This window comes from Bos indicus, chromosome 22, assembly GCF_029378745.1.
Source record: "Bos indicus isolate NIAB-ARS_2022 breed Sahiwal x Tharparkar chromosome 22, NIAB-ARS_B.indTharparkar_mat_pri_1.0, whole genome shotgun sequence".
Classification (NCBI taxonomy): domain Eukaryota; kingdom Metazoa; phylum Chordata; class Mammalia; order Artiodactyla; family Bovidae; genus Bos; species Bos indicus.
The window spans coordinates 12,257,557-12,276,200 of NC_091781.1; the positions used below are offsets into that span (position 1 = coordinate 12,257,557).

At 41.6% G+C, this 18,644-nt stretch overlaps 1 protein-coding gene and 1 long non-coding RNA gene across 4 annotated transcripts in view; one reads left to right on the plus strand and one right to left on the minus strand.

Annotated features, from left to right (window-relative positions):
• Window positions 1-335: 335 nt before the first annotated feature.
• LOC139178574 (uncharacterized) lies at window positions 336-14,281 on the minus strand. 2 transcript variants are annotated; one of them, XR_011562930.1, is made up of 4 exons: window positions 13,935-14,281; window positions 11,696-12,353; window positions 8,887-8,998; window positions 336-6,852 (listed from the first exon to the last, which is right to left on the minus strand). It is a non-coding gene; the product is annotated as an uncharacterized lncRNA (long non-coding RNA). The 2 variants fall into 2 exon arrangements; XR_011562929.1 differs by having other exon boundaries at window positions 11,696-14,008.
• Window positions 14,055-18,644, plus strand: part of WDR48 (WD repeat domain 48) — a 52,742-nt gene continuing 48,152 nt past the window's right edge. For both annotated transcript variants that reach the window (XM_070776075.1, XM_019984243.2), the window contains exon 1: window positions 14,055-14,126. In XM_070776075.1, the coding sequence (XP_070632176.1) occupies window positions 14,079-14,126 (48 nt within the window). In that variant the 5' untranslated portion in view covers window positions 14,055-14,078. The remainder of the gene's footprint in view (window positions 14,127-18,644) is intronic.

The window sequence follows — 18,644 nt, forward strand, 5'->3', positions numbered from 1 at the left end:
GTACCCAACACAGAATGGTAGCATAAGTGCCTGACATTAGGCTTTTGACTGTTCAGGCTTCCATTTCAAAAGATAACTTAAACAAGCACGTTACCAGTTGTATAACACAGCTACTGGCAAATAAGGAATTAGGGTACCACCACCAATGCAGTTTCTTTCAGAAAGCCCTCAGTAACCTAGATAAGTGACTACTTGAGCAAGCCCACTTCTTCCCCTTGGCTGTACCCCAATTCCCACTTTTATGCTTTAAAGAGCAAATCCATGACAACATTGTAAATTGACTATCCTCCAATAAAAATTTTTAAAAGTACAAAAAAATTTAAAGGGGGGTACAGTTCAACAGAAGATGAGATGGTTGAATGGCATCACCAACTCAATGGCATGAGTCTGAATAAGCTCCAGGAATTGGTGGTGGACAGGGAAGCCTGGCATGCTGCAGTGCATGGGGTCGCAAAGAGTCACACATGACTGAGTGACTGAACTGAACTGATAGTTCTTGAGGCATTAGCCTACTGTGTTCCTCCTTTGCCTGGCAAAGAAATAAACCTACTCTTTCCTTCCCCCTCCCCCACAAAAAAAATGGTGAACCTGTGAAACCCTAATAAAGAGATAATATTCACAAGTGGAAGTTTGAGTACATTTTTTCTTGACCACCACCTTGAAAATCTTAACAGTAAACTCCTGCATTAATAGCACTGTGCACTGGGCATTAATTCTTTTGAGGTATTCCTTTCCCTAGCCTCAGGTTATTTTCTCACATCTGATCAGTATTCCTGGGAATATTTGAGGAAAACCCTCTATAGGCTCCAGGTTTCTCTCTGAGGGCAATTCTCTCCTCTTTGGAAGCCTAGCCTAAGAACTCTTGCTATCTTATTCTCCTCCAGATTCTCAGTTTCTTCTCCTCAACTCAAGGAGTCCCCAGGCTCTGCCTGGGTTCACTTCTTATACCAACACCTGGAAATTCTCTCAAGGAAGGGGTCAATTCATATTTCTCATCAGGGATCACTGTCCTCTGTTGCCTGATACTGAGTGTCTTAAAAACCACTGTTTAATGTTTTGTCTGTTTTTCAGTTGTCCTAGACTCGAGGTAAAATCCATTTCCTGTTATTTCACCTTGACATGAATTGGAAATCCTCTCTGTTGTCATTTGTCTTAATTTCTTATTTCCACTGCCTGAGCTTAATTTGTTCTTTTTCTAACCTTCTGAGTAGAATGTTTAACTCATATAACATCACTCTGATTTATAATGATATTCTTTTTCATCACAGCTTTAGCCATAATTCATAAATTTTGCCATATAGAGTTTCTCTTATTATTGCTTTCATTCTCTCTGTAGAGAAAAATTTTAAATCCCCCAATGGTTGGGGTATTTATTGTTGGATCATTTACACCATTGTTATTATTAACATGTGGTTTTCCCACATTATGATTAAAGGCTGTGGGGAAGCATATCCCATGGTGGTTAGCAACTTGCATTCTTGAGTCAGAAGGCTGGAGTTTAAATTCCTCTCTTTTTTCTGCCTATATGACCTTGGGCAGAGTATTTAATCTAAGGCTCAATTTCTTCATTTGTAAAATTGAGATAATGATAACACCTATCTCATATGGTTGCCCTGAGCATTAAATTATAATAACTGAATCCACCTGCCAATGCAGGAGATGCAACAGATGTGGGTTCAATTCCTGGGTTGGGAAGATCTCTTGGAGAAGGAAATGGCAACCCACCCCAGTATTCCTGCCTGGAAAATTCCATGGACTGGCAGGCTACAGTCCATGGGGTCACAAAGAGTCGGACGCAACTCAACAACAAAGCACACACACACACAATTCAGGTAAAAACTTTAGCACATAGTAAACATTCAACAAATCTTAGTTAATTTCTATCTGGGGGCATTTATAGAAGGTCCCTTGTGGTCAACTTTTAAAGTTTAAGTGGCACTGGCAAGAATTAAAAAATGATGTTCTCTGTAGGCATAAAATTCATTATGGCAGCACATGTTCTTGATCCTAACTCCCTAAGCCCTTGGTCCTCTCTGCAGCTGTAGGGGACAGTGAACTGACAGTCCCTTCAAGGATCTATACATCTCTGCTTCTCTACTTGAAGGTACTCAGCAGGGTTTGGGACTTAAAAGCCCTCAGAGAATGTTCTCAACCAGTTAGGGATAGGTAAAATTGGATAACTACCTTATCTTTGCTGTCCTGGAAGAAATCCCCAGAGTAACTGAGCTTCAGTTACCCACGGGACAACTTGCTCGTTTATGAATCCTGGCTGGGGTTTTCCTCCTTCTTGTTTTACCGTCTTTGCTCTTTTTCTTGTGTTCCTGAGATTACTTCCTAAATAAAGCAGCTACACTAAGACCGCACATAGAATCTACCTTCTGCTGGACATAGACCAACAAAGATACATATGTATTAGATTATCCTATTAATTGTATTGCTCACGACCTCTAAGGAATGATTCTCAAATCTCATTTCATATTATAATCAAGTGGAGAAAAAAGGTTTCTAGAGACTGTCAAAAACATCCAGATTTAGTAAAGAGAGACTTTATTCAAAAGGATTACTGGGTTACAGCTCAGGGAACTTGGGAGAGACCCTTAACCAAAGTTTGGCTAACAAGCATTTTGTTCTGATTGGTCAACAGTGACAAGCAGTCCAGTTAATCATTTATGAAGTCAAGAATGGGAACTTAGAGGCTAGTCTTGTCATAGGTGAACAAGAAGGATGCATGAGTCTTACCTAAGTCATATGGAAGAAAATGCTTCTTTCCAGTCTTTTCCAGAACACAAAAGACGCTCTGTCCGTGTGTGTATGTGTGTGTGTAGGTTTCTTTAACTATCCTTGTTTTCCATGAGTACACGGTCCAGGTAAAATTTAACATTGTCAGGATAAAGTCTGGACTTCAATACTTTCTAGAAGCTCCCTAGGTAATGTATGGATTTCAATAAGAGACTTGAAAGACACATCAACTAATCAAAATGCGTGGACTTTATTCAAATCCTAATTCAAACAAAACTATTTGTAAAAATGACTTTTATAAAACAATTGGGAATTTTAATACTGAATCTTTGATGAAGTAATTACTGCTATTTTTTAGGTAGTATAATGATATTGTACCTATGAATTTTTAATTAAAAAAATGATATTGGCATTTTGGTTATTTTTTTTTTAAGATCTCATATTTTAGAGATACTGCCTGTAGGAAGTGTTTATAGATTAAATGATACAGTTTCTGGAATTTGCTTCAATATAATATAGAAGGGGAGAAAGGGGGTAGGGAAAGTTGGCCAGGAATTGGTAAATGTCGAAGTTGGGTGGTAGGTCATAAGAGTTCATTAGCTTAGTCTGTCTACTCTTGCATGTTTGAAATAAAAAGGCTTTCCTAAGAAACTTCCTTGGGCTTCCCAGGTGGTGCTAGTGATAAGGAATCCACCTTCCAATGCAAGAGATGCAGGTTGGATCCCTGGGTCAGGAAGATCCCCTGGAATAGGAAGTGGCAACCCTTCCTACACCTGTATTCTTGCCTGGAAAATTCCATGGATATGGGAGCTTGGAGGGCTACCATCCATGGAGCTGCAAAGAGTAAGACATGACTGAGCAACTGAGTACATACACAGAAGGAAGCTCCCTAACTGACCTTAGTAGGCAGCCCATGTTGAAAACCGCTATTATAAGCCTTACTTCTTTTTCTGTCTACTCAACTGCCAAGACCTGAAAGAGATTTGTTAAGGGGTCTGTTCCCATGGCTATTGTATTTCTATCAGTTTCTCCTTGTATTTTACACATTGCTTCATTTATATAATTCATTGTTTTATTAGTTGTCTCAGTAAGGTTTATGAACCTTAGGAAAGGTTTCTTTTCCTTGGGAAAAAATGTTCATGGCAAAAGTAAAGGAAAAAAACTCAAGCAGTATAAAAAGGTATATACAATAAAAACTAGACTTCTCTTTCATCTCAGATTCCCAACTTTCAGTCCCTCTCTAGAGCGTCAGACACAATTATTAGTCTCCTCTGTCTCGATCAAGGAATAGTCAATGTATATGTGAACACTCGTATGTATACATGTACACATACTTGGACTTCCCTGGTGGCTCACACAGTAAAGCATCTGTCTACAATGTGGGAGACCCAAGTTCAATCCCTGGGTCAGGAAGATCCCCTGAAGAAGGAAATGGCAATCCACTCCAGTACTATTGCCTGGAAAATCCCATGGACAGAGGAGCCTGGTAGGCTACAGTAGGCTACAGTCCATGGGGTCGCAAAGAGTCAGACACGACTGAGTGACTTCACTTTCACTTCGCATATACTTGGAAGGTAGCTATGCTCACCACTATATCACCAATGCCATACTCAGGTACATATATTTGAATGTCACGTATATGTATGTACATATACAGACACGGTCAGTCATGGGCTTCCCTGGTGGCTCAGATGGTAAAGAATCCTCCTGCAATGCGGAAGACCTAGGTTTGATGCCTGGGTTGGGAAGATTCCCTGGGGGAGGGCATGGCAACCCACTCCAGTATTCTTGCCTGGAGAATCCCCACGGACAAAGGCACCTGGCAGGCTACAGTCCATGGGTTACAAAGAGTCGGACATGACTGAACAACTAAGCACACACATACACACATAACATTGGGACCACAGGATTTTACACTCTGTTAGACTTGCATTTATCACTTAAATCTAGTACAGAAAATGGCTTCAGTGGAAAACTGTGCACTGTGGTCAACCTTGCAGCATTACTGACTGTGTTTCTATGAGAGCTATTTTACCACTCTGTAAATTACAGATAACTGATAATAAGGCAAAATAACTCCTACCTATAGACACGCAAGTCGATTCTGCCGGGTGCAGGGACAAACCCCCTACACACACACCTGTTGAAAACCAGTTTACCCCTCATTTGCACGTCCATTTCAACCTTCCTTTACTGCATATGAATCTTTGCTTCTTGACTTCTCCTTTGAACCAGTTATGACATCTGCCTAGCCCTCCTCTATACAAAGTCTTTCCCTGTCCCTGTTTCTTGTTTGCAAGAAAAATGCTTCAGTCTCCAGGCCTTTCCCAAGTTCCAAAAAACTGGCTCAAGCAGTTAATGATTAGGAAAAGAGAGTCACAGGACTCCTGGTTCCTTCTGAAAGAAATATAGATAACAATCTGATCCATATCTTTGAGCATTTCTGCAGAAACTAAGACCCTCACCCAGGTGAGGAAGGGGACTACATGCTGATCACAAGCACTAGAACTCAGACTGGCTGGAAACCAGAATGCTGAGATTCCTGAAACATCATCCTGTTACCTTGCCATCAACCAGTCAAAAGAAGGTCCACAATCTAATCAGGCATCTCACCACTCTCTCCCCTAACAGTGTCTTTTAAACCTCTTGCCTGGAAGTCATTGGGAAGTTCAGGCCTTTTGAGCGCAAGCAGCCCGTTTACCTTGCTTGGCCTTTGCAATAAACCTTTCTCTGCTCCAAAAACCAACTTTTTGGTTTGTTTGACCTCATATGTGCTAGACACATGAACTTAAGTTCAGACAAGAGTGCCTTCATTTTGAGCAAAATTAAATCTTTAGCACTTGTTAATTTTATGTCTGTATAAGAGTCATGGTTTTCCTTTCTTTTTTTTTTTTTTGAGAATTATCCTTTAACAGTGTTTCGCAAATAGGCTGAACATCCAACTCTGGAATTTGAGGAAAAGCCAACTATATTTTTTCTCTCATTGTCCAGTGTGTGTAACTGTCTGGATGCATCAACTCATTTAATCTGTCCCAGTCATTTGCTTCAACAATATTCTTTTACTTGTATTTTTAAGTCAAATGTAATTACACTTGTAGGATGAATTTCTAGAAGAGAAACTGCAAAATCACTCTCCAAAGAGATTAAACCAATTTACCCTCCCACAGAAGAGTATATAAAATGATGGGTTTTCCACATTCTCTAAACACAGTACATTATCAAACTTTTAGATCTTTTCCAGTCTGGTAGGTGAAAAATGTAATCTTACTTAAATATGTATTTCTGTCATTGTGAATGAGATTAACCACATTTTCATACAATGTAAGCCATTAATTTTCTTTTTCTGTAAGCTGCCTATCTATGCCCTTTGCTCATTTTTTCCATTGTGCTTTGATATTGTTCATATTAACTGGTAAGCTTGGTATATTAAGGAAATTGGTCCTTTGCATGTGTGTTGCATTGCGGTGCTGGGGTACCATGAAGAGATGGAACAAAACAAGCATACTACAACTCAGTGGATTGAGAATATAGCTGCATCTAGAAGGCTGCAGATCTCATATCTCCTCCAGCCCTCCAGATGAGACTGAGCTGTTACCTTCTCATTCACAACCGCTCAGCAATGAAGATCTAATTGAAGTGCAAGAAAAAAGGTGCACTGAAAAGTTACCATGGAAACTGCCCCTCCCACGGCATTTACCATTCAAAGGCTTCTGCAGGCATTCATGTACAACAAATTAGCAAAGAAAGATTTCCAGACTCATAACCCTAATTTTGAATGCAGTTTAAAGGTGTTTGGAGGCACAAAGAATACCTGTGGTTTCTATAGGGAGACTACCAGGAAAAGCATTGTCTTGGGTTCAGCTTCTGTGAGCTATAATTTGTTGAGACATTAGAGGGTACTTTGTTTTTGCTGCAGTTTTCCCTCCTTCCCCCACCTTCTGCTGATGGTTGCCAGTTCATAGTGCTTGCTGATCTCAGGAGTGGTTTATAATACCAGGCCTGAAGCTTAATGATTACCTCTTGTCTTGCCTTTAGTGAAAGCCCAAGCTCACTGAAGAGGTTAAGCTGTGAATCCAGGAGGGAAATGGCGTGCAGGGAAAAAATCCACGCTCTCTGTAGGGCAGAGAAGGCAATGAAAGCTGGAAGAGAGGTTCCACAAGGAGTAAAGACCTGTGCGTTCATGCTCAGTCACTTCAGTCATGTCTGACTCTTTGCAACCCTATGGACTGTAGTCCGCCAGGCTCCTCTCATCCATGGGATTCTCCAGGCAAGAGTACTGGAATGGGTTGCCGTGTCCCGCTCCAGGGGATCTTCCCAACCCAGGAATCGAACCATGTCTCCTGCATCTCCTGCATTGTAGGTGGCCTATTTACCACTGAGCCAGCTGGGAAGCCCTGAAGACCTGTGACCAATGTTGAAAGTATCCTGGTTGGTGAGAGATCCTGGTCAATGACGGCTGGGTATCTTAGGCAGGTAGGGCCCTGGGCACTGGGATTTCCATAACAAAAAACCCTAGTTAGTTCCAATACAGGAAAAGAACAGAGGCCTCGACACTTTCAAAGGACACTGGGCATTTCAGTTCTAACCGTTGTGGCCAGAGGATTGTTGATGCCTCCCCATATATGACTCCTGGTCATTTGTAAGTTATCTAATGCTGGATCAGGGAGGCAGGGGAGTCTTAACAATGACTGAGGTTGATTTTTTTTCTGTCATTTTGGCCATCTGGGACCTCAGAACTATAAATAATTTTAATAATCTAATATGATATACTTATATATCAGAATTTTGGAGTAAGATTCACATCCACTGTACTTTTTTGGACTAGGATTTTAAGAAGCCTTGGCCAGTTTAGTTCCTGTACAAAAATCCCACCACAAAAAAACCATATTTGTGATGTAGTTTTAATTTTTTTGTTCACTTAATATATACATATAACTGCATAAATTTTATTTCCTTTTATTCTAACAATCAATTATGGTTTTTTATGGGAGTGAACAGACTTTCTGAAAATGTACTTTGATTATGACATTTTATCAGTAGGAAATGTGTATCATGGATTTTAAGGTCTGTCTTGTCTCATTAAAGCCAGTGAGATTTAAAATCAGGGATGGCCTGGATGGTTCTCTGCTGCCCTCCAGTGGGAAAGCCAGACAAGGTCAAACATTTTTGGAAAGAAGAGATTGGTTTCTATTTCTAATATTGGCATGTAAAAATATAGACAGAAAAAAGAAGAAAAAAACTAAAAGATACTTTTTTCCTAGTGTGTTTAGAAATAAGTTAATGTTGAATAATGAGCTACTTAGTACCATGGCTTCTAAGACTAATTAAAACTGAGGATTTGCTGACAATCTAGAAGCTAAACTAACCTACAACTTTTGACATAAATATTGTAAACATTCTGAGTCTCTATGTTTACTTATATAATATTGTTTAACTCATGCATATTTGTTTAATTATGACCTTGTAGTCTATCATGACACCCTATTTCTTTAGAAAAGCATTCTTTTAAAGAATCATTAAACAATTATAAGGAAATAATGAAACTTCTCTGGAGAAGGCAATGGCACCCCACTCCAGTACTCTTGCCTGGAAAATCCCACGGGTGGAGGACCCTGGAAGGCTGCAGTCCATGGGGTCGCTAAGAGTCGGACACGACTGAGCGACTTCACTTTCACTTTTCACTTTCATGCATTGGAGAAGGAAATGGCAACCCACTCCAGTGTTCTTGCCTGGAGAATCCCAGGGACAGGGGAGCCTGGTGGGCTGCCGTCTATGGGGTTGCACAGAGTCGGACACAACTGAAGTGACTTAGCAGCTTAGCAGCAATGAAACTTCTCACTTTCTCCATGAATCTGGTTGATATGATGACAGGCTTACATTAAAAAGTTTATTAGGTATTTCTGCATTAACTGCATGAGGGTTGAAGTTCTATTCCTTTTTAACTTCATCTTTAAAATATCCACATTAATGCAGTAAGTGCTAGCAGACAATATTAGCTGCAAACCAAGGCACTCATGATTGTGTGTCTTTAAACAAGTTTTCAAAACACATTAATTCCTCTAAAACAATTAAAACAAAAAACAAGAAAACATTCATGTCTATCTCCTGATGACGGTAAGAAGTCGAGAATATGGTTTAAGGACATACCTGGTCACCTTCACTTCCTTCAGTAAATGGATTATGGAGCCAGAAAACAGGCATTTAAGCATGTGGACAAATATGTAAAAAGGCCTTATCATTTCATGAATCTTTTTCCAGGCTGTTGAAAATAAGAAAGTAGATAAGAACAAAAGATTATACTTCAAGCTTGTTTGAAAATTTTAAAAAGTGATAGCGCCTACATTACATAAACATCTATCTTAGGAAATTACAACACTTTGGTAATGTTATTATAACACTTTGGCATAGTTTCCTGAGCAAGGTGATGATTAAAAACAATACCTAAAGTATACTGAATATTTCCTACCTACCAGGTACTGTGTGAAGATTATTTCATAAGAACTATATGAAATAGTACTGTTGTTATTCCACTTAACAGATTTTTAAAAAACTGAAGATGTAAGAAGTTAATTAACTTGCTCAAGTAACTTGACAGAGGGAAGGGTCAACCTCCAAAGCAAGATTTAACAAGTGTGGTCTATTTGGAAATAGAAGCCTTCTAGAACTTTTTTACTTTTTTTTAATGGATTGTATTTTTATTTAATATACAGGTAGATTTTTTTTTCAGGATGTTAAAGTTTTCATGTTGTATGGGAGTTTAAACAGAGGTCTCAAAATCTAAGAACAATAATAGTAGGTGTCAAGCCTTCTTACATTTGTATAAAGGTGCCAATCTTCCTATGTAGAAAATTCTGAGATTGATAAGGGAATTCTGCCAGGATAAGCCTCCTGACAGTTACACAAGAGAAGACAAAGAATTAAATGGAGAGTGATAAAGCTTATGGTGAATCTATCTCTGTAAAGTTGTGAAAGTTCTGTGATACTTCCCCTCCTCATGGAGAAGGGGTAACATGCTGCTGCTGCTAAGTCACTTCAGTCGTGTCCGACTCTGTGCGACCCCATAGACGGCAGCCCACCAGGCTCCCCCATCCCTGGGATTCTCCAGGAAAGAACACTGGAATGGGCTGCCATTTCCTTCTCCAATGAATGAAAGTGAAAAGTGAAAGTGAAGTCGCTCAGTTGTGTCCGACTCTTCCCGACCCCATGGACTGCAGCCTACCAGGCTCCTCCGCCCATGGGATTTTCCAGGCAAGAGTACTGGAGTGGGGTGCCATTGCCTTCTCTGAAGGGAGAGTATATTAGTTATCTATTGCTGCATAACAAATTATCCCACAACAACAAATATTTATTATCTCACAGAGTTTCTGTAGTGGGAAGAACTTGGGAGTTTAGCTGAATAGTGCTGGCTCAGAAATTCTCATCCAGTTGCAGTCAAGATGCCATCTGATTAATCAAGCTGAGTTCCCATGCACACACTCTTGCTACAAGATGTCTAGAAAAACTGAGTAACTGCCTTTCTCACTTTCTGTAAGCAGTGCTCACTACCTCCAAGACACACAGTGGGGAATTCCTCAGACACAGAACGAAAACTCAAATGATGGACAGCAGAAAATAAAGCCACAAAACTATCAAATGTAAAGTCATCCCTTTGGCTGCTCTACACCAAATAACCATTGCTTTCAATGATTATACTTCAAAAAGGTTGCTATTTAAAATATTGCAACTATTCTTTACACAGTCAAGGGTGCACTCACTCTGTCACTCTTCAAGAGAGTCAACCCAAAGTTTCATCAGTTACTACATCCATTTCTAAGTCTAAAACCTCTAGTTGCTATCTATTCCCCTACAGTTTACTAAATAACGAAGTTTACCAACAGTATCACACTTCATATATAATAATGAAGTAAAGGGTAAAGAAAGAAAAGTTAAAACACATAAAAGTATACATCAAGGACTTCCCCTGTAGTCCAAAGGTTAAGACTCTACCTTCCAATGTAGGGAACACGGATTCCATCCCTGGTCAGGGGACTAAGATCCTACCTGCAGCAGAATGCAGCCAAAAATAAATTTTATTAAAAAAAGTATACATCATACACCAAGAAAGGAAACGAAATATAACTGCTCTCGTTTCTTCCCCTGACTATAAGAACTTCACTTCTCTTTATGACTTTCTTTTTCCACCAGCCATTCTACTTTTCTTTTACCTTCAACAAATACGTTCATTTCTAAGAGATCTGAGTCTTTGACGGACATATCTGTTTCATACCAGCAAACCTATTTTTGCTTCATGATCAAGATTAATTACTGCCACCAAAACCCTAAACTTGTTCTTCTTCTCTTGCCTATTCAGTGACACGAGACATGCAAAATGATTAGGTGGCCGTCCCAGCTCCAAATCAATGGAACCATTGTTCAGTCTTGTTGGAAGAATTCCTTTCTTTGGTTAAAACAAACAAACAAACAAAAAACTCTAAACCAGCAAAGCTCATACCCTCAGAGAATGGCAATTAAAAAAAAAATTGTAATTGGGGTCCATTAGGTATAACATCCCTTTGTTCCTAAACCCACTAATTTTGCCTTTGGAAATGTAGTGGTTTTAAACATATCCACAGATTCCTTGACATATCTTCCATTTAAAAAAGGAGTCTCCAAGAAGCTCAAATCAGTGCTCATGACACCCTAGAGGAGTAGGATGGGGTAGGAGGTGGGACAAAGGTTCAGGAGAGATGGGACATATTTATACCTATGGCTGATTCATGTTGATGTGTGGCAGAAACAAACATAATATTGTAAAACAATTATCCTTCGATTAAAAATAAATGAATTCATTTTTTAAAAAATTTTTAGATACAAACAGCCTTAGCAACTAAGTTCTATGAACCAAATGTGGTTTGAAGTCACTACAGTGGAATCAGGACTTCCACTGTTAGTTTAGAAAAGGCATTACAGTTCCTACCTGGATTTCTCTCTCCTGGGGTGCTTGCCCTTGGAATCCAGCTACTATGTTGTGAGAAACCAAACAGCACTATGGAAAGGCTGTGAGTAGGTGTTCTGGCCACAGATTCAGCATCAGTCACCAGACATGGAGTGGGCCTTTAGATGATTCCAGCTCCCAACTTATTGCTGCCCCAACTGGCAGCAAGTGGAGAATGGAACACAGATAAGCTGTCTCCACTGAGCTCAACAAAAGTTACAAATTACAAATCTGTAAGCAAAGTAAATTTGAAGATGTTTTAAACAACTAAGTTTTAGGGAAGTTATACAGAAATAGATAACAAGAACAAGAAAAAAGAGTGTCAAACATTGGACACTAGTTCAAAGCATATACTTCTTCCTATAACACAGCATCAAAAAGGGTTGTTTCCCAGAAAGCACCATAACAAGGTCTTCAGTAAGACAAGCATATTTAAACTTAAAGTAAGTGTATTTCAGAAAGGACAAACAAGTATTGCTTCCTCAATGGTGGGGAGAGACAATGAAATCCACTTGCCTCCAAGTGGTTGACTGGTCTTCCTGGAGCATGAGGTCTATCACCACCTCAGGACTGGTCTCTGCTGCTAGCAAACTGATGTCATCACTGCCATTTCATTCATGAGTCTACTGAACCACTGAGCCTGGCAAAGGAGGCTAAGTTTCATCCACCTAAAGTGGTTCATTTCATCCAGATGATTCTTAACATTCATTCTGCAAAGTCCATCACCATATTCCTTCCCAAGTCTTCCCTGTTATCAGTTCTCCCAATCATGCTCTTTTCATGTCCTTGACCAACTAACTGGCCAAATAATTAGCCTTGTACGATGAATTATTACCTAAGACTTATAGCAAGTGTCAGAATTCCCTCAGGTCAAATATTCAGTCAGAAAGGTCTAACTGTCCTAGAAAAAGAGATGGTTTACACCAGATACTAGTGTGAGGCCCAGTTCCTTCAGGATTTGGAACTTTGTTGTCACTGTAAACAATTTTAAATAGTGTATTTCTTTGCCTTCTTATGACAACAATTTCTCTTTTTTTTTTTTTCAGCCTCATGGCTTGCAGAATCTTAGTTCCCCACCAGGGATCAAACCTTTGCCTCAGCAGTGAAAGCCCTGAGCCCCAACCACTGGACCAGGTTGAGGCCTACCTGCCCCAAGGCCACAGAAGCAGAGCCCAGAGCCAAGGTCACAGCAGAAGCTGATCGAGCCCTTTGTAACTACTGCCAAAAGCTCCTGATAATCACTAACAAGCTTCCTGATTTCCAATAAGGCAAAGATGCCCATTCGAGTAAATACCCTATAGCACCCCAACCAATCACCTAATAACTCCAACCATCCAGCAGGACTTTTGTCTTAAGAGTATAAAAATTGGCTATTAACCCACAAAAACTGCCAGCTTTCCCTGGTCTGTCAGGAGGTCAGCCCCTCTGCACTCACAGTGCCTACGTTATCTCTGTTCTTTGTTCCTAACAAATTCACTCTCTTCCTGAAATGCTCTGTGTCTGGAAATTCTTTTCCAGTCATTTCTCAGACTGCCTCAACAAACCACCAGAGAATTCCCTCTCTCTTATTTAATCAGATACTCGGAGCCTCCTGAAGATGGGGCGACCTTCTTTGCCAAACCTTCTACTTCACCTCCTTCCAGGGCAGTTTATAATTCTCCGCCCTTTTAGGTACTTAATGGTAAATATATCGGATCCCCTAGCTGCCAACAAACGTTTGAAAGGGGTAGCTGCTGCTGCTGCTAAGTCGCTTCAGTCATGTCCGACTCTGTGCGACCCCATAGACGGCAGCCCACCAGGCCCCGCCGTCCCTGGGATTCTCCAGGCAAGAACGCTGGAGTGGGTTGCCATTTCCTTCTCCAATGCATGAAAGTGAAAAGTGAAAGTGAAGTCGCTCAGTCGTGTCCGACCCTCAGCGACCCCATGGACTGCAGCCTTCCAGGCTCCTCCGTCCAAGGGATTTTCCAGGCAAGAGTACTGGAGTGGGGTGCCATCGCCTTCTCCGTGAAAGGGGTAGAGGTGCCATCAAAGGCCCCATTTCCAGCATTAATTCTGTCAGCATTTTTCTTCTACTTGGGCCTGAGGAGACACTGGAGAACAGTGCAAGCCCGGGTGCACGCCCACATAGACCTAGTGTCGGATAGCTTCCTCAGCTCACAAAATGACTCTCTCTCCGGCAGCATTATATGCACGCAACGGTTTTTAAGTGTTTCTCTCATACCACAAGACCACCACTGGACACCAGCCTCAGCTACAAGCAGCCCTTGAGGTGAACACCCCCAGGCCTTGGCCGAACGGGAAGAGGCGGGATATCCGCCCCGTCCTAGCCACTTCCGGAAGTGACGTAGGACTGTCAACATGCAAGATGGCGGCCCATCACCGGCAGAACACGGCAGGGCGGAGGAAAGTGCAGGTAGGGAAAGCCAGCTCCTTGACCTCCCGGGCGTGGCTGGCAGCCCTGGTCCCACATCCAGCAAGCAGATGCCTCGGGCCGCGGTCGGCCAGGGTAGCGGCTTGGGGCAAGCAGGACGGGGCGCGGCTGGCGGCAAGGGGTGGGGCCGCGGCGCTAACGGCTTGAAGAAGGGGCGGGGGGCGGCCGGCTGGACCCGCGGAGGCCCAGTCCCTGGACCCGTGGACGCGCAGTTGGGAGCTCAGTGTTGTAGGTCATCCGCTGTCTCGTAGGCTAGTGCTTGCGGTGTCGGGCTGGGCTTGTTCCCCGCCCACCTGCCTCCCCCTTCCCTCGTCGGTCTCCCAAGCCCTGTGCCCAGCGGCGTCGGAGCGGAGGCCTTCGGACTGTTGCCCGCCGGACGGGCAGCTGAGTGAGTGGGCCCGTGCGGGGGCGTGGCATGGCTGCTGAGCCCTGCCGAGTTTTTGAGGAGGTTCTGCACTTGGGAACCCCCAGCCGCCTTTTATGCGTGAGCCTTCTCCCCCGCGAGGTGGAAACGACGTGGGAGTGTGCCGGTGTTTGTGGGAGAATTGTAATTTTCATTGTTTTGGAATTTAATATTTTCACCGTTTCTTCATCTTCAGTGTGCATCCTTGAATTTTTCTGTCTCTCTAATGTATAATATTATTCAGAAGTGAAGAGTCACCTAAGCCTCCCGTGTGTTCTTTATGCCTTCATGAATACAGTTTTGTTTTGGGTACGTTTGAGTTATTGCTACTTATTGTTTTCAACGACCTGAGGAGTAAAAGCCTTATTACAGGTGTTTACCTGCAGTTCAGTTCAGTTCAGTTCAGTCGCTCCGTCGTGTCCGACTCTTTGCGACCCCCTGGACCGCAGCATGCCAGGCCTCCCTGTCCATCACCAACTCCCGGAGTCCACCCAAACCCATGTCCATTGAGTCGGTGATGCCATCCAGCCATCTCATCCTCTGTCGTCCCCTTCTGCTCCTGCCTTCAATCTTTCCCAGCATCAGGGTCTTTTCAAATGAGTCAGCTCTTTGCATCAGGTGGCCAAAGTACTGGAGTTGCAGCTTCAAAATCAGTAATACTGATTACCTGCAGTATGTTGTCTGTAATGGGGATAGTACGGTGCACTTACTCATTAAACATTTACTGAGCCTTAGTTTGGACCCCAAAATGTGTGAAGAATTGAAAGAGTGCAAGAATAAGTAGCACCCAAGCTTTCTTTATAAAACGCAGCCGTGTATGTAGTGCTACATATAAGTCAGTGAATATTTGGTAATCTGGACAAGGGATTCCTTCATTGAGGTAACCCCAGAAAATGGCTGTTGGCCATAAAATCTTCTGACCAGTTCACTTCTTTGGTTTATTGGTCTCATTGATCAGTACAGTGTCCTCAGCACTCTTTAGATGTTTGTTGAATTGAGTGACATTAACAAGAATCTAAAATAGCATACCCTGTTAGGTGATTTTTAAGTGCATAAGGCAGGTGGTGAGAATGTTATGTTCCTGACTAAAACGTGAACTTAATTGTAACTTAATTGTATTCTAGTGTTTAGAAAACTCTCCTTACTGCCCTAAGGTAGGGCAGTGCTACCCTACATTCCTTAAGGTAGTAAGGAGAGTTAATCAAGTGTCTTAGTTTCTTGGATTTAGACTTAAAAGGCACTATAAAAGTACAGGATGGGGAAAGTATAAGTTAGCTGCAGCATGTGTGGAAAAACTGAATGTTTTAATAAGCTGAATATGAGCCATCGTATGCAGAATGAGGGAGAATGATAAATTCACTCTTCACCGATCAGAGTGCAAAACTGGAACTTAGGAATCAGTACTTAGCACTTTGTTCGTAATAGGTATAGCAGTCAGATTGGTGAAGTGATTTGAAACTGATTCCTAGGAAGAGCATTCAAAAGAACTTTGTACTGTCAGTTGGCTGCAGAGAAAATTCAGTGAGTCTTGTTTGAGTCTTTCAGAATTTGTCCCTAAGGTATAGAACCAGTATGAGAAGGCGCAGAGAAGGATTTTTATATCAGTACGAGGGTGAACTTTCGTTCATAAAAGTGTTTTTTAACCTAGTGCATGTTTGTTGCAAAACAAAACAAAAACCACAAATAGCACAAAAGTATAAATGATTATTGTTTTCCACTCCTCACAGAAAACTGTTTTGGAGAGTGTGAGACATAATCCAGGTCGGGGCTTTTTCACTCTGAGTGCTATTGACCTCCTGGGTCAGATAATTCTTGATTGTGGGAGGGCTGTTGTTTTTGCATCATCCTGCCTTCCCACTAGACACTGGCACCTTCCCAGTTGTGACAACTAAAATTGACTCTAGACATTTTCAGATGTCCTCTGGAGGACAGAGTTGTTGGTGGAAAATTAGTGTTCCATACTTCTTCGTGTATGTGTACTGAACTTAGGTGATTTTTTTTTTCACTCTAAAATGGAGTCATGGCATTCACTGCTTTGTCTTTTGCTGTATGTTCAAAATTTTAAATACGCATTCCCTTTGATCCAGCAATTCCTTGTCTGAAAAATTGTTTTATGAAAGTACATATGCATCTATCTTTTGTCATGAGAGGATGTTTATTATAGGACTGCTGTCATTGTGAAAAACAAAAATCAAAATGTCTATCAGTAGTCAACTGGCAGATGTTAGGTACTTTCGTATAGTAGATTACTTTGCAATTAGAAAGATAAGGTTCAGGATGCGGAACACGTGTATACCTGTGGCGGATTCATGTTGATGTATGGCAAAATCAATACAATATTGTAAAGTAATTAACCTCCAATAATTGATGCTTTTGAACTGTGGTGTTGGAGAAGACTCTTGAGAGTCCCTTGGACTGCAAGGAGGTCCAACCAGTCCATTCTGAAGGAGATCAGCCCTGGGGTTTCTTTGGAAGGAATGATGCTAAAGCTGAAACTCCAGTACCTTGGCCACCTCATGCGAAGAGTTGACTCATTGGAAAAGACTCTGATGCTGGGAGGGATTGGGGGCAGGAGGAGAAGGGGACGACAGAGGATGAGATGGCTGGATGGCATCACTGACTCAATGGACGTGAGTTTGAGTGAACTCTGGGAGTTGGCGATGGACAGGGAGGCCTGGCGTGCTGCGATTCATGGGGTCACAAAGAGTCGGACACGACTGAGCGACTGAACTGAAAATAAATAAATTTATATTAAAAAAAAAAAGATCAGGAAAAGAAAAAAAAAAGATAAGCTAGATTTATATTAAAGAAAAGATGTCCAGAGGTAAGAATAGGAAATCAACATAGCATGGTCCCATTTCCACACAGGAAATAATGCATTTTCAAAGTCTGCAAGGATATTAACAGTGATTATCTCTGGGGTATTAGATTATGTGATTATTGGTAAGGCAGGAAACATACCTTTTACCTTAAAATATGTGAACCTTTTTATTTTTTAACATTTTTATGATATTCTTTGCTCTTACAAATAAAAAAAAACTTTCCATTTTGGAAAAAATATATATGGTTACAGAAATATTTTTTGTCTCTTGGCTCTCTTTCTTGTACCAAGAGGCAGTAGCCCCAAGCTCCATTATCAAATAGTAGGCCAGAAAGAACCATTGAGACTTATAATATTGATAAATAACCAATGGAGAAGGGTCCAAACATACTGTTTATTAATTGTAGACATAGTGAGGAATGAGCACAAGTCCTACTGTCTTCAGCTTCTGAGGAAGCTGGAGGTGCGTATGAGGAGAAGGGGTGGATTTGTGATTGTCTGAAACATGAGCAGACAAATGTGTGACTTTAGATATATGATGGAGCTTCCGGTAATCAATGTCAAAGCAAATCTTTTCAGTCCCTGGCGTTCCCTTTAATGTTACGATTTTCCAGCAGCATGGGTCTGTTGATTGGCTCTCTGTCTCCATTTTCCCTTGTGGCTCTTTCCTTATTTGCTTCAGAACTCTTGGCATGAGGTTCAACAGAAGTCACCTTTTGTTCCTGGTATAGGAGCAGTAACCATGCCCCGGTACTCATTGTTGGTTCAAGAATATAAATACTTGGTCTTTCATAACCAGAGGATTTTTTTTTTTTTAGGTTGGAAATGACCCTCAATCCAACATAACCAGGTTCACATAATAAACTTAAGTGTTGACTTATGTAAATGATAACTCAAGAGGTGGTGCTGTTGCTGCTGCTAAGTCCCTTCAGTCATGTCTGACTCTGTGCTACCCCATAGACGGCAGCCCACCAGGCTCCCCCGTCCCTGGGATTCTCCAGGCAAGAGCACTGGAGTGGGTTGCCATTTCCTTCTCCAATGCATGAAAGTGAAAAGGGAAAGGGAAGTCGCTCAGTCATGTCCGACTCTGTGTGACCCCATGGACTGCAGCCCACCAGGCTCCTCCGTCCATGGGATTTTCCAGGCAAGAGTACTGGAGTGGGGTGCCATTGCCTTCTCCGCCTCACATAATAAACTTATGTGTTGACTTATGTAAATGATAACTCAAGAGGTGGTGCTAGTTTCATGGAAATCTTGAACCAGTAGGCTCTCTGTG